Source organism: Moschus berezovskii, chromosome 6, assembly GCF_049115385.1.
Source record: "Moschus berezovskii isolate FMDL1 chromosome 6, NW_MosBer_1.0, whole genome shotgun sequence".
Taxonomy (NCBI): Eukaryota; Metazoa; Chordata; class Mammalia; order Artiodactyla; family Moschidae; genus Moschus; species Moschus berezovskii.
This window is the reverse complement of record NC_142465.1, coordinates 61426296-61441354: the sequence shown is the minus strand read 5'-3', so window position 1 is coordinate 61441354 and position 15059 is coordinate 61426296. Positions and strand designations below refer to the sequence as shown.

General features: G+C 53.9%; 1 protein-coding gene across 2 annotated transcripts in view; it reads left to right on the top strand.

Moving 5' to 3' along the window:
- The first annotated feature begins 3898 nt into the window (after window positions 1–3898).
- The window catches only part of LRP1 (LDL receptor related protein 1), an 81858-nt gene continuing 70697 nt past the window's right edge, over window positions 3899–15059 (top strand). For both annotated transcript variants that reach the window (XM_055395344.2, XM_055395343.2), the window contains exons 1-2: window positions 3899–4427; window positions 12684–12806. In XM_055395344.2, coding sequence (XP_055251319.2) covers window positions 4361–4427; window positions 12684–12806 — 190 coding nt within the window. In that variant the 5' untranslated portion in view covers window positions 3899–4360. The remainder of the gene's footprint in view (window positions 4428–12683; window positions 12807–15059) is intronic.

Sequence of the window (15059 nt, the reverse complement as noted above, 5' to 3'; positions counted from 1 at the left end):
TGCGTGGTCTTGGTATATGGAAAGTACTCAATAAGTCTTGGTTCTCTTCCCATCTTCCAACACACCCTTCCCATTTTTCCTGTTTACACTTCTTTATCTGACCGCTAGGTGGTGCCAGTCTCTGGCCTGACATTCAATTCCAGGGCTGCCCTCTTAATGCCCCCTTCTCAGTGCCTGTTACACTCAGGAAAAGGAAAGTGGAAAGGAAAGTGAAGTCGCTCAGTCATGTCCGACTCTTTGCGACTCCATGGACTGCAGCCTACCAGGCTCCTCCATCCATGGGATTCTCCAGGCAAGAATACTGGAGTAGGTTGCCATTTCCTTCTCCAGAGGATCTTCCCTGGCCTAGGGATCGAACCCAGGCCTCCCGCATTGCAGGCAGATGCTTTACCCCCTCTGAGCTACCAGGGAAGGAAAGGGACATGTTTAATAATCTGCTGGGAGATCCAAAAAAAACGAGGTATTCCCTCCACAAATTTATTTGCCTGTTGTCACCATTCTTGATAACCTGATCATAGATTGCACAGAATTAATTCCTCCTTGGTTTCCCCTATTTGGTTATAATTCCAACCCAAGGATTTGAAGATGGAAAAGCTTCTTTAGCGTAGAAGTGGGGAGAAAGAGAAGAAGTCAAGGCAGAGAGGGACTGCATAATGGGTGCTATAGGAGAAATATGGAGACAATCCTTACAGTCACATCCCATTTGATGGTAATTAATTACGATGGTCTCCTTTACCAGTGCAGACACCCCTAGCCCTAACACTCCTGTAAGCTCACCCATCTAACAATCAAGAGGTCTTAACACTGTGTGGATACAAATAAGTAAAGGGACATGATACCTGCCCATAGTGAGTTTATGGTCTGATGGTAGACAAAAAATCGCAAAATTAAGTGCCAAATTCTAGGTACTGAGGCTGTCTTGAGGGCAAGCTTGGTACAGGAGAGATGGGCAGAGTGGGAATAACAGGAGAGCCTTGCTGAGGAGAGTAGGAAGGAGCTGAGAGAACAGCATAAGTAAAGGTTCAGGTAGAACTATGCATTCTCTCGTCTTATGATGACAACCTCAGCACTTCACACATTGGAAATGACCCGAGTGCCCAACAATCCCAGTAGAGTATGGAATATCCAAGCAAGGAGATCCCAAGTAGTCCATGGAAAGAGCGACTTAGGTGTGTGTGTACAATGGGAAAGGGATCAAGATGAGGTAATTGAGAAAAAGCAAGTTCCAGAACAGTATATACTTAATGAGCTGTTTGCAGTTTTAAAAGATGTTTATTTGTATTTGTTTATTATTTATTTATTTTGGCTGCACCAAGTAGCTTGCAGTATCTTGGTTCCCCGACCAGGAACTGAACCCAGGCCTTTGGCAGTGAAAGCATGGAATCCTAACCACTGGACCACCAGGGAATTCTGTTCATTGTTTTTAAAAACTCTCTTGGAAGGAGACCCAGGGAACTCTTAGTAGTGGTTATTCTGAGGGTGGGACTGAAGATGGGAGCGTGACGTGTGGCAAGTTTACTTTTCACCTTGTACCTTCCTATACTCTGAGTTTTGCAACCACTAAGTATTATTATTATTTACAATATAAAGTTACTAAAAATAAACAAACAGTCATATCCAGGAGACAGCAGGGATTGGGAGGTAGCAAGCGAGAAATGTCCATGTGCTGGCTGAGGCCAGATACTGGAAGGCCAAGACTGGGAGAAGAGTTAACATGTGATCATTCTGTTGTCTATGGACACCCAACAGAGGTTCCCCAGCCAGGAAGAAACAGAGGAAGCAGTTTCAGGAAGATTCACCTGCATAAGAGAGGTATCAGGGAGAGCCGAGAAACAGGGCTGCCCCCCCTCACAACCTTCTTGGGCTATGTATGGTCACTCGAGCTAGCGTTTTCCTTTCAAAGCTGCCTGAAGTCTGTTTCTTTTTTTTTTCGGGTGGTGCTGGGTCTTCGTTGCAGTGCTTGGGCTTCTCTAGCTGCGGCGTATGTGGGCTCTCTAGCTGTGGTGGTCAGGCTCAGTAGTTGCAGTGTATGGGATCTTAGATCCCTGACCAGGGATTGGGAGCTCAGAGTCTTATCCATTGGACCATCAGGGGAGTCCCCTGAACTCTGTTTCAGTCTGACTTTACTTGGATGACAATATGGGGAACGGGTTCTGGGAGAAGGAACCTAATAGGTGTTCATTAAAAACCTTTGGTAAGTTCCTGCCCTGTGACCCATGTTACATGTGTTAGTCCATGAGGTCTGGATGAAAGGATGAATAAGACCCCACCCCGGACCAGAAAACTCTGGCAGTAGAAACGGAGGAAAAATCTGAGCTCTATTTCAAAGGTAAAATGAAAAGTCCTGAGCCCAGGTTTGCAAGATCGGTAGAGAAAGGCCCAGAAGACCGGTTGGCAACAAGTCTAAGGTTTCCGGACAGGGAGACTAAAGGCAGGTGGCCTTGGCCCTGAGCAAAGCTCGCCTGGAGAAAGCTCTGGTTTGGAGAAAAGGTCTAGCTGCTTCTGGATTCTTCTCTGGCTGTCGCTGCTCTCAACAGACAAGCCCTCCATGCTGCTCTGCTTTCTGCCAGGGCCTGACTGGAGTGAGGATGTGGGGCCTTTCCTTGACTAGAATTTTAAAAGGGAGAAGGGTGGCGCAAGCCTCCCTCAACTCTAACGTCAGTTTCTGGCAGCCAGCGTCGCTGGCTGTCTCCCTGAACTCCGACTTCCAGACATCAGAAAGTCAGACATCCGAAGTACAGCGGCAAAACACCGCCCAGAAGCGGGCAGTGGCCAGAAGCATAGTGTTGGGCTCTGGGAGCCGCCTGGCGCCCCGTGGACTCCAAGCTAGGAGTCCCTTGTGGACTCTGGCTAGGACAAAGGTCCGGGACCCAGCAGACACCTCAGAAGAAGAACTCGAGGCCTGGAAACACAGGTCCAAGAGTCCCTCATCTTATTCCAAATCCCCGTTGCTCGGAATCTAAAACCCCGACTTGGTGGGAAGCCAGTCAGAAGGTATAAAAAAACAAAACACCAAACAAAAAAATTAATGAGCCCCGACCTCTTGGGACGAAAGGGGGTGGACCTTCCTCAACCCCACCCGCTGGTGACTCACCTCCCTCCTAACCGGGGCCTGCCCCTCCCGCGCCCAGTGCCAGGCAAGCAGGACAGGGCGGGTGCTAAGGTGGGCTCCATCCCCAAGCCCTGGGCAGGCGGACAAGCTCCGGCGTGTCCCCGCGGGTGTCCCTGTTTACGCCAAGCCCTGGAGCGAGGTGGGGGCGGGCCTTCTCGGCCCCTCCCCCACCCCGCCCCCCTCCGCCGCAGGCCCCAGTCCCGGTCCGGGTCTGACACTGTCTCCAAATCAAAGCTCAGCCTCTCCCCGCATCTTCCCCACGGCCTGGCGGCCCCCAGCCCGCCCGCAGCCCAGGCAGGGGAGTCACAGTCAGGGTTCCCCCAGGAGATCAAGCCTTGGGTCCACACCTCCCGATCTTAGATCCCCAGACGGGGCCTGAAATCCGAGGGCGAGACGCCGAGTTTCAAAGCCAAGCGGCTCAGCTCTCCTCGTCCCCTGCCCAATCCCTCTCGCCCCTTCAGTTCTCGAGCGCCAGGCAGAAGGGCCCAGTCAGGGGAATGGGCACTCCAGGCCCAAAAGCAGCCAGCGGGGCCCCAGGAACCCCCGCTCTCGGACCGCTCGCCAGAGCTCCAAATCCTGTCGCTCCTCTGACTCCCCCTCCCCAGGGCAGCGCGCCAAATCGGCGCATGCGCACTCGCAGGCTTGCCGCGTAGCTCGTTCTCCCCCCCCTCCACCCCACCCCCCGGCTTTTTCTTTCCCCGCCCCTTTTCTCCCTCCCTCCTCTCCCGGTCCCCTCCCTCTCCCCCCCGCCCCGCTCCGCCCGCCCCGCGGCACCTCAGTCCCGGGAACAGTGGTGCGAGCTCCAGGCCCGTGCACTGAGGAGGCGGACACGAGGGGAGCCCCCAGAGCTGCATCAGGCCCCTTCCAAAGGCTCCCCCACCCGGTCCACGCCCCCCACCTCCCCACCCCGCCTCCTCCCAATTGTGCATTTTTGCAGCCGGAGGCGGCTCGGAGATGGGGCTGTGAGCTTCGCCCCGGCAGGGGGAAAAAGAGGAACGAAGAGAAAAGCAGGGGGTGAAGGGTTTGGATTTGGGGGCAGAGGGTGCAGCCCCGTCTGCAGGCCCTCCCCAAGGGGCTCCGAACTCTACATCCTCACCCACGCCCCTGGTGCGCTTTGCTGAAGGATAGGATAAGAATAGAGAAGAAGGGAGGAAGGAGGAACGGGGGGGGCCCCCCAATTGGGGGGGGCGACGGCGAGAAGTAACTGGACCGGAGGAGAGGGGGCTGCTGCTTGCATCAGCCCGCACCATGCTGACCCCGCCGCTGCTGCTGTTGCTGCCCCTGCTCTCAGCTCTGGCCGCGGCCGCTGTCGACGGTGAGTGAGATTCCGCGGTCCCCTTGGACCCTTGGGGACACCCACTCCCCAGCCCCCACTCCTGCGTTCGGATGGGAAAGGGAGTCGCGGGAGGGGGTGCCTTTTGTTATCCCAGTCCAGCTGACACTGCAGCGGCCCAGCTGGGGGCGGGGATGGGGGTCCAATTTGGAGGATGGGGGCCTTGGGCAAATGATGCTTCTGGGATCCCCCCCAGCCCAAACAAAGACCAGAGGCCTGGGAAGGGAGAAGAGGGACCCCCTTTTTCTGATCCTGGGATCTAGAGGCCTTCTCCTGTCTCTGTTCGGGGAGGGCCTCCACCTCCCCTACATCCTCTACCCCCCACCCCCATCTAAATTGTAAAGGAATCCGGATTTGCAATGTACTGGCTGCAAAAGGGGGCGGGGGTCCTTTTGCTGTGGCCTCTGAATCTGGAAGGGGGAGCCGGGTCGGGGTGCCCTGCTGGGCAGAGGGCAGGCTAGATGGGGACTGGCTTTGGGTCGGGAGAGGGAGGGCCACGAGAAGGCCCCCTGCTTGGGTGTGGAATCTGGGCCCTTGGAGGCCTGAGTCCAGGATTTAGCGGGCTGCCAGCCTGGGTTCCGAAATGAGCACTTCCCCCTCTCAGGGCCTCTGTCAGTAGCCTGGAAAGATCTGTATTGGGGGGTGTAGCGGGTGGGGGCAGGCGAAGCTATATGACTTTGAATTTTCCTTCTTAATTCCTGGGAGCTTTGAGATGAAAAAACGTCAGATGTCATCATTGGGGAAGGGGACTGGAGAATGGCCTGGAATGCTGAGCTGGGAGGGTGGAGGAAGGCTGCTCTCTCCCTGACTTCTGGCTTGATCACAGTTTGGACTAGAAGGAGAGCTGGAGGTTGGATGGGGGTTATGTCATGCCCCCACCCCTAATTCCCTGCTCCTTAGGTAGATGTGTTTATTTCTCTCCACCACTTCCCCTCCTCCCCTCATACACACATACTTTGTATATTGCAGTTAGCTTTGGGCTAGAACTGTGTCCTTTTGGAGAAACGGGGTGCCCTCTTGCTTTTTTTTAGCATCAGCTATTTTCCCTCTTACTTGTGAGTCACTGGTTCAAGTCTTGCTCAAGCTTTGGGCTGGGGTCACGGGGTTGGGCAGGGCTGGGCCCCTGATTTGAGTAGGGGTGCGATCTGATCCAGTCCCGACACTTTAATCTTCTCATCCAGGGAAAAAAATCTGCACCCAATACCATCGTGCACCCCTCCTCCATCTTCTCAATTCTGCCAGATTGGGATTGGGAAAGTTTTTCTCTGAAACTGGATTAACTCTTCCCCTCCCCACAACTTGCTTCAGTTGGGAGGAGGGGGTTAGGGGGACAGGAAATATATAGGACAGTATATTCAGTAAGTCTCAATTATGCCATCTTGGGGACTCTGTCCACCTACCACTCACCCCACATGGAGAAGAGGAAAGAAGCTATGCCCGGAATACCCTTCAGACCAGCCCTTGCCTGTGATTTCCTCAATTATGGGTGTTGTTTCCTCTTGTTCTTAACCCTGTTAAGTGAGAGGGGAAACTGAGGCAGAGAGATCTGGAAGGGATAGAAAAGCATTTTAAGAGAGAAAGAGTGATGCATCAAGAGCCCCATGATGGAAGGAGGATGGAGTTAGGCAGAAAGAAGAGGGGGTCTCTGTGGAAAGCAGACAAGGGCCCCAGCCCAGTCAGTAATGGCCCCAGGGAGCTTCACCCCTCGGGTAATTACCTCACCAAGTTGGTGAGTGGTGAGTGGAGAAGGGAGACTAGACGTGTTTTCCTTAATGGTTTCCCACCCTTTTGTAAGTTTCCACCCAGCCCACAGCTGTAACCCCAACTCAAACCACACTCTATCCAAAGTCCTGGGCAACTCTGAGACCCCATAGACTGTAGCCCGCCAGGCTCCTGTATCCATGGGATTTTCCCAGTAAGGATACTGGCGTGGGTTGCCATTTACTCCTCCAGGGGCTCTTCCCGACCTAGGGATCAAATCTGCATCTCCTGCATTGCAGGCGAATTATTCACCGATGAGCCACCAGAGAAGCCCCTAGGGAGAGGACCCCTCCCCAAACTCACATTACTGTTCTCACCTTTGGAATGGGAATATGACTCATCCAGAATGGGAATATTTCCCACTCTGGGGAGTGGGAAAGGGAGACTGCACAGACCTGTAGAGCCAATGTCGTCCAGGACCGCCCAGGGGTTCCTGTATCCTACCCTTGCCCTCATGCCTCGGGCCCACAGACACAGAACTTTCTCCTTCGTTTCCCAGAGAAGGGCATGTCCTGGCTGCAGCTTACCTCCCTCAGTGTCTAACCTTCCTTCCTGCTGCTGGCTCGCATGGACCCTGCTGCTTTGCCTTCAGGGGAGCAGCCCTAGGTCCTTCTCCAGCACTTCTGCCTTCTCTGTTGTGCCTGAACCCTATCCCCAGGGTCCCTTTCTCTTTGGGGAGTGATGTCACTCCTTGCCAGTAGACAGAACTGGGTCTACTTGCTTCCTGGGAGGCTGGAGAAACAGATGGACTGGAGAGTAAGAAGAGAGGTCATTGAGGTCTCTTCTGAGATTAGGAAGATTTTGTAGTGGGGAGGGCTGGCTGCCTCCATGTCTCCTACCCATCTCCACATACTCCCTTGAGCCAGTATATTACCTGTTATCACACAAGCTGGACAGTGAACTGAGTTATGAGGCTGAGCCTCCTGACTCTGTGAGAGAATGTTCCAAACTCCTTTCTCCCCTGATCAGACCCAGATGCCTCACCCTTGTCTTTCAAACCAGGGACGTGAGGACATTGATTTGGGGATGGAGGTATATTTTGATGTTTGAAGCTGCTTCTCAAGACTTCCCTTTCTCCCCATCTTAGCCACCCCCCTTCCTCCATTTTCTCTATTATTTCCCCCCCAGCCACTCCCCATCACTGGGCCTCTTAAGGATGTCAGCCGGGCGGGAGGGGCGCTGGCCAGAGCCAGATCCTATCCAAATCCCCCTCCCACCCCCGACTTTTCAAAACTTCTTTGGGAAGCCCTTCCTCACCAAGTCTAACTTTCTTTCCTCCTGCTGTAGCCTCAGCCTTTGCATATCAAACCCCAAGCTTAAGGCTTGTTACCCGCCTCAGCCCCTGCCCCCAGCCCTCTGTGAGCTCTCCAGCATTCAAGCCCTCTAGCTCTTGATGCGGGCTCCTCGCCCTTGGGCGATCTGAATGCAGTGGGATCGTGCGGGGGTCCCTGACCTGGTGGAACTGTGTGCGGGGACTATTTGGAGCATCTCGACCAACCCCACTGTGTTCAGTCCCAGATTTCAGCCCAGTTTTTAACAGGATCTTACATTGTTTGGAGAAGGAAGTAGTTGGCTCTGGGATTGCTTCCGGTGCAGTGGCCCCAGGCCCCAGTATAAAGCCTCCCTGGGAAAGAGGCGAGGGACAGCGGAGGGCAGCATTTACCCCTCTTGCACTCCAGGGGAGATGAGGGTCTCTCTGAGGCCTTGGCCTTCCCGTCAAAGAGCTTCCATCTTCCTTCCTCCCACCCTCCCAATTCTGTGGGAGGCAGTGGCCCCTATTCTGAGTTTGCCTGGGATCAGACAGTGCTAGGGCAGGGACTCCACTTGCCTGAGTAAAGGTACATGCTTCCCCACCCTGAATCTCAGGGATGTTTTTCTCCAGGTTCATCCCAAGACAACTGTGTCATTATCTTGGCAACCTCTGGCCTGAGACCCTCTTCCTAGGTTTTTTCCTCTATCATTGGCCTCCAAGAACCTCTGTCTGTCATTCTAGCTCATCTCTGTTATCTCATCCTCTCTCCTCGCGTCGTGGTGTTCTCTGTCCAGTCTTTCTCCGTCTCTGTGTCGTGCTCTGTCTCTGCCTGTCTCCATCCACCTCCACCCAGGCCTCTTGGTCTCCCAGAAGCTATCTGGGAGCAGAAATCACTCCTGGGCTCTCCCGTGAGCTCGCCATTTTGGAGTTGTTATTCCCCTCTTAGGCCAAACTGGGAATCTCCATTTCGGCAGTGAAAGTTCTCCCTCCACTTTATTCCAAGTTCCTCTCTCTTTTTCCCCCTCCGCTAATTTGGGAGAGAATGTTTCTGGAAGAAGGGAATTTGATACCCTTTGTGGGTTGAGTAAGAAGGAGAATGCAGATAATTCAGAAAGGAGGAGGGGGGTTAGACTTCTGGCAGAACTTCCTCATGACTTGAGAACTGGAGAGAGGTATGGGGAATGGGTCAGGAGCTTAGAGCTTTTATTTCTACGGCTGTGTGTGCAGGGGGTTGGGGGTAGGTGACGAGGGCTTCTGAAGGCCTGGTGAGAGATATGCTGACCTCCAGAGGCATTTGAAGGGTCTGGATTTTGCTTGCGGGGGTGGGGGGGGGCCATGGAGGAAAAGATGGTGGGGAGGTCAGGCTAATGTCCTGCTGAGTCAATATTGACTCAGGATGGAGGGGGAGACCGTCCCCCTCCCCCTGGCAGCCCAAGCCATCCTGTCTGTCTGTCCAGGCCGCAAAGCAGAGGCCCAGACTCAGGAATGACAAAAATGTGTCTGAGCCTCACTGAGCTGCGGGGAAGGAGCCACCGGGTAACACCCAAAATACATAAAATTCAGTGAAAAGCTCTCGGTTTGGGCCTGGGAGGCCCCTGCTGCCCCACGCCCGTGTGTTTGTAAGTTTAGATTCCTGCAGGCTCTGGCCCCCAACTCCCTGACCACCCCCTGGCTCCTCTGTTCCCTTAGCTTTATCATGTGGTTCCTTTTAGAAAACATCCCCCGATACACAGCCTGTCTCTCCCTCTGCTGTGTCTGCTGTTGAAAAGGGCTTCAGGGTTCTCCTTCACCCTTACCCTGCCTCAGGTCTCCTGGGTCTTCAGAAAATCTCAGCCACCCCCCCCCCCCCCCCCCGGTCTTCCGCTCTCTCTCTGCTCCCAAGGGATCAAACAATGGGTCCCCTCCTCTGGAGAAGTCTCCCTCGGGGCTCTGCTTTCCTGTCGCCCTCTTTTTTCTCTGCTCAGGCACCCTTGCCACCCTGCCCCCAAGGTCTCAGAATGGGACAGGATGACAGCCAAGGCTCAAGCAGGGCAGTGGGGTCCGTGTTGTGTCTGGATGCACACCCAACCCTACACCTCCTGTTCTGGCTCCAGCTTGGTGGCCCTGGGGGCCGTGGCTGGGCTGGGTGCCGGGTTCGGGGGGGTGGGCAGGGGTGTTGGCCAGAGTTAGCATGGCGGTCACATTCATCTCCGGGCAAAGCCGAGAACAGACAGCCCCTGTGTCCTGGCGTTCTCTCTGCAACCTCACTCGCTCTCCCTCTGTAGTTCTCTCTTCCTTCTTTTGCCTCCCTCTCCTGTCCTGTTCTTATCCCTTTCCATCTTCTCTACCGTCTCCCCTCCTCTCTGAGGAGCCTTGAAGGTAGGGCCACCTCCTGTAATTCCCATCCCCACTCCCAATGCCAGAGGACCCTGTCATTTCCCGTTTTCATCCTTCTGTTCCACCGTCATGGCCAGTAAGAAACCACCTGTTCAGTTACTAATTGCTGTATGCCTCAGTTTCCTCATCTGTATACGGGGCTTGCAACCGTAGCCACGTCACAGGGTTTGAGGATCTAAATGAGTTAATGTGTACAAAGTGTCTCAGCCCAGATGCTGACACAGAGTGACCATGTTGCAAAGTGTTAGCTCATATCCTTAGAAACCCCCAGATCTCCCCAAGGGCGGGAGCCAGGGGAGGTCACTAGCTGCTCCCTAATGTAGGGCCGTGTTGTTCCCTCATCTGGGGCCACCTAGCTGGGTTTTCTGAGTGCTGGCATCAGATACAGAAGGCTCAGCTGAGGGGAGTGGGGTTGGCTGCGGCCTCTAAGCAGATTACAGGTTTCCGACCCCACCCCCACTGCAACACCCTCCACCTCTGAATGAGGCTTCCCTTGGCCCGTGTAGACTGCTCCAAAGTAGGTTATTTGTTCCTTTCCTCCCCTTTTCCCATGAAGGAAATCAAAGACAGGCCTTAGCCTTCAAACTCAGGTCTTTTCTCCACCATCCCTGAGAGAAAGGAAGGTCTTCCCGCATCTCTCAGGTCCTTGTGCTGCCCTGGTGTGTGCCCAGTCCCCCGCCCCGGGCCGGAGGGGTCTGCTGTGGGCCAGGGCCCGAGGGGGGGTGCTCCTCTTCCTTTCACTCCCCATCCCCCACTCCCCTCCCTCGCAAGAGCACATCTGGTTTGTGAATCTCTCTCATTCCAGCTTTCGGAGTTTGCCAGCTGCTGTTTCCTCTGTCTACTTCAGGCCAAAAATGGGGGTGGGGGACAGCGAGGGGACAAAGTGAGGGCCAAAGGAGGGGGGGATCGTAGCCGGGATGTGGAATAGAGAGGAGATTGGAGTGACCAGCCAGTGACCTCGGGGCTGGGCTGTGAGTTCTACCCTGGGGAGGAGTGGGGCGTGGACTACTAAATCCAGGTGGGGGCAGGGATGGGCATGGGGACCTTTCTGGGCTCCAAACAGCCCATCTGCCTCTGAATACCATTCCAGCCCCCTCTACCACCGCTCCCCCCTAGCCTGTCTCGGCCAGCCAGGGGAAGAGGACCTTCTCCGGCATGCTAACTAGGCTGCCTAGCAGTTTCCCCGGGAAGACCTCACAGCTGGCCCAGTGGGGCAATGAACTCAGCATTATCCGCCTCCTCAAGGGGCCTTTATTCCCTGCTCAGGGTGGGGGGCAGGGGAGGGGGCTCCAGGGTGGGGGGCCTAGCCAGGCCATCCTTGATGTGTTTCCTGAACTTGGCTCTCACCCTGGCCAGGGGCCTGAGCGCAGTCCCCTCTGCCAGAGGCGGGGGTTGGCGGGGAGGACGTCTTCCCAGTGTGGCTCCCCTCAGAGTCCATCCCTCCCTGCTCAGAGCCCCGACACACTTTCCTTCTGCTCCGTCCCGGCCCTGAGCTCACTCTGCCCTGCTGTTTTCCTGGGGTGCCATGGCTCCTGAGGGGCCACTCCGCCCCTCCCGGGCACCCCAGTGCCTAGTGCCCCATCCGGCACAGAGCTGGGCTCTGAGAAATGGGATTGACACAGATCGAGGAAGAGGCAACGAAGGGCTGGGAGACTGGGGGGCGGCAGTGACGGAGCGGGGCTTGCCTTCCCGAGGAGGACATGGCAACAGGGTTGGGAGGAATAGCGCCTGAGGACCTCTCAGTGGGAATGGGGAGACTGGTGTGAACTGGCTGCTTAACAGCTTAGAGTAGGCTAAACTGGTCTGAGTCCTGATTGTGACATTTGCCTGCTGGGTGACCCCACATTCTCTGAGGCTCAGTTTCCTCATCTGGGAAATGGTATTAGTCGTACCTACTTTGTCATATTGTGGAGAGGATTGAACGCGATGATACATGGAAAGAACTGGTTGATCACACTTCCCGGCACATGCTGAGGCAACAAAGAGAGTTAGTGTTAGCATGTTTAATTCATCCCTGGAGAATGAGCTAAGAGAATGGGGTGGGCGTAGAGAGCAGATGGTGGGGTGAGGGATTAGGGCAAAGAAGAGGTCCTGGGTATAGGAACTTCTTGGGTTGGCTGGGCTGAAACCAGCTCCTGCAGGTCACCCCAGCCATCCCTCTGCCTCGGCTCTCCAGCCCTGTCAGCCTGAGCAGTCTTAGGTGACTTTTAACTCTGAGGGCATCCTCAAGGGAGGGTGTGTGTTTAGAGAATGGATGTGGAGGCAGAACTCCTCTGTTGATACCATCTCTGAGACACCCATGTGCCGAGGGCACCCCAAACACATGCGCCGTCTGGGGAGGGCCTGGTGGTTAGGAGTTGGAGATGTGTTGGGTGATGTGTTCCAAGGACCAGGAGGGTCCCAGAGGGTGAAGGAGCAGAGAGATTAGAAAAGACCAGCTCTGGACCTCAGAGAAGATAGAGAAAACCTGTCAAAACCCTAAATGCCCCATCACTCAGTCAGCAGAGCGGGGGCTGCTGTTGTCTGACCAGAGTATCAGAGAACACAAGGGCTTTGGCCCTGAGAGCTGGGAGAGCACACACCCAATGGACAGCCTGCAGGACTGGGTCAGGCGGCAGTAGTGTGCTCCCCGCATCCTTCCCCTCCCCCATCTCAGGCACACAGTGTTCCAGGAGTGACCCCCAGCCCCTGCCCACCACCCCTGCTCCACACGTGAACCTCGGGTTAGAGCCTGGGCCAGATGGAGACTGCTGCTGCCCAAGGAAGGAGGAGGAACCCTTGAGGGCTTTCAGACGGTAGAGCTGGCCTCCACTCCTGTTCACACCCCTGTTTTCTTCCCTTGCCCCTAGTCCCTAAGACTTGCAGCCCCAAGCAGTTTGCCTGCAGAGACCAGATCACCTGTATCTCAAAAGGCTGGCGGTGTGATGGGGAGAGGGACTGCCCGGATGGATCTGATGAGGCTCCCGAGATTTGTAAGTACCTTTTCTGGATCCCTACCCCCCATCACTGGTTTATCCCTTTTCCTTTTGGCCCAGGCAGTCCAGGATGACGACAGTTGAGCTCGAGCTTGGTGTGGACCTTGCTCTGTGATTGTTTGTACATGACACAGCTAAAACTGTCCCACTGTCCTCCCCCTGCTCTTCAAAGAGCCCGGCAAGGTGTTTGGTATACTCAAAAATGAGCTTCCTCAGCCGCTGTACCCCCGCCCCCTCAGCCTGCCAGAGACCATGTTCTCTGGGCTGACAGCTTTGCTGGAAGGTTCCCCTCCCTTCTGGCTCCTCCCACTTCTTCCCACCTCTGAGCCTCCTGATCCTTGATGGGTGCCCCTGGGTCTTGCTGGGTCCCCTTCCTGTCCTCAGGTTCCCAGGCCAAAGGCCACTGGCTCTGGCTCAGTCTCTGTACCAGAAGCCCCGCCCCTGAGCATTTTCCGCCCTCCTCCCTCCCCCTACCCTCAGTAAGTGGTGTAATCAGAGGCAGCTGTTTAAACTGGGAGAAAGGTCCCCACCCAGCCTTTACCCTGCCAGTGGGGGGTGGAGAACTTGCTGGAGGGACCCTGGAGTCCTGGGCAGCTGGCAGAGTCTCCACCTTCAGAGCCTCTCCCTTGTTGGGCTAGTCTGGGGACCCTGTGTTCTTAGGTCTTTCTCTGTTCTCTCTCGGGGTTTACCCTGTCCCAGCCCCATCTCCACACCCTCAGCTCATAATTATTAGCAGTAATTTTAGGGCCAGAAAAGGGAACCACTAGTTCTCTCTGCCTCACTTAGATATCCTGCTCTGGAGGTGTGGGAGCCGGGGATATTCTACCAGTGTTTCTGTGGTGGCTCAGCCTGGAGTGTCTGCTTGTCTCAGGCCACCTTTATGTCCCACTTTTCAGACCCCAGTGTTTGGTGCTGAAGATACAGAAAGCCGTGCAGAGGGGCCAGATCTGGCTCTTTTTATCCATCCTTCCTTTAGTTTGATGCAGATATACATATCTGCTCATTGTCCCCACTCATGCACACTCCTGGACCCATCACACTCACACTTAGCCACTCCCGGGGTCTTACTCACTCCCCCTACCCTGCCTACATACACACACAGAGGCAGACGCTGGCACAAACACATTCTCGCAGCCACGCAGAGTCACCACTCTGAAATGGGGATGCAGAGACATAACCTGCACTCAGACAGATGCCCCAGACACTCACACACAAACCCAGACTTGCTCCCAAGAGGACCTGGAAATATACATACTGAGGCCAGCAGCACCGGCACACGTGGAGATTCACAGATTCGCCCTCACTCCACACCACTCTGCTCCACGGTACACACCTCCCCTACCTGTGCATGTGACTCCTCCCCGGCACAGGAGGGCAGGTGTGCTCGCATGCAAGCACCTTCTTCCATCCTGTCTGGGCTTGGAAACCAATGGGCAGTGATCTGTCAAAATAATCGGATGAAATTAATTTTTTTTCTTTGCTCTTTATTTTTTTTAATTTTTATTTAATAAATGGTACAAAGCACAATGCCAAAAACATTAACAGTTAAAATTACACCAAATGAAAAAATGCTATATAATACACAGTTTTAAAAAGCTACATTAAGTTATTTTACAACTGCCTCAAGCTGCAAAAAGAAAAAAAACCCAATACCATACCTAAGTTATCCCTCTCTCAAAATAATGCCATTTATGTTATAAACCATGAGCACCCCATCAAAAGATGGGAACTGCTTTTGTTAATTCTTATATATATATATATGAGTGTATCACTTTGCTATACACCTGAAACAAACACAACACTGTAAATAAAATATAGTACAATATAAAATAAAAATAAGTAACAGACCTTTGGGGCTTTACACCGAGTTAGAGTTCCTATCAGAGGGATAACAGCACCACAGCGCACTGAATCCTCATGAAGGAGGCACACGAATGGCTGGATTACAAGAGTTATAGGAATGAGAGCTGCTCACTTCCCAGAAACTACAGCTCACAGAGAACCAACAAAGGCACGAGATACAGACCATTTACTTATGAATGTGTAAAACTCAAGAAAGTCCACATTATTCCTACAACATGTTGAAAGTGCTTCAGAATTCACATAATACTAATTTTCTTATGGTTCTGGTTAAATTATATTTACCAGTTTATAACAAATGGTAAAATCTGTAACTCTGTTCAAAGTTTTAAAAGATTACTTAAGAATAGTTTCTTGTATTTCTATGCCACCTTTATAGTTCTGGTTTCT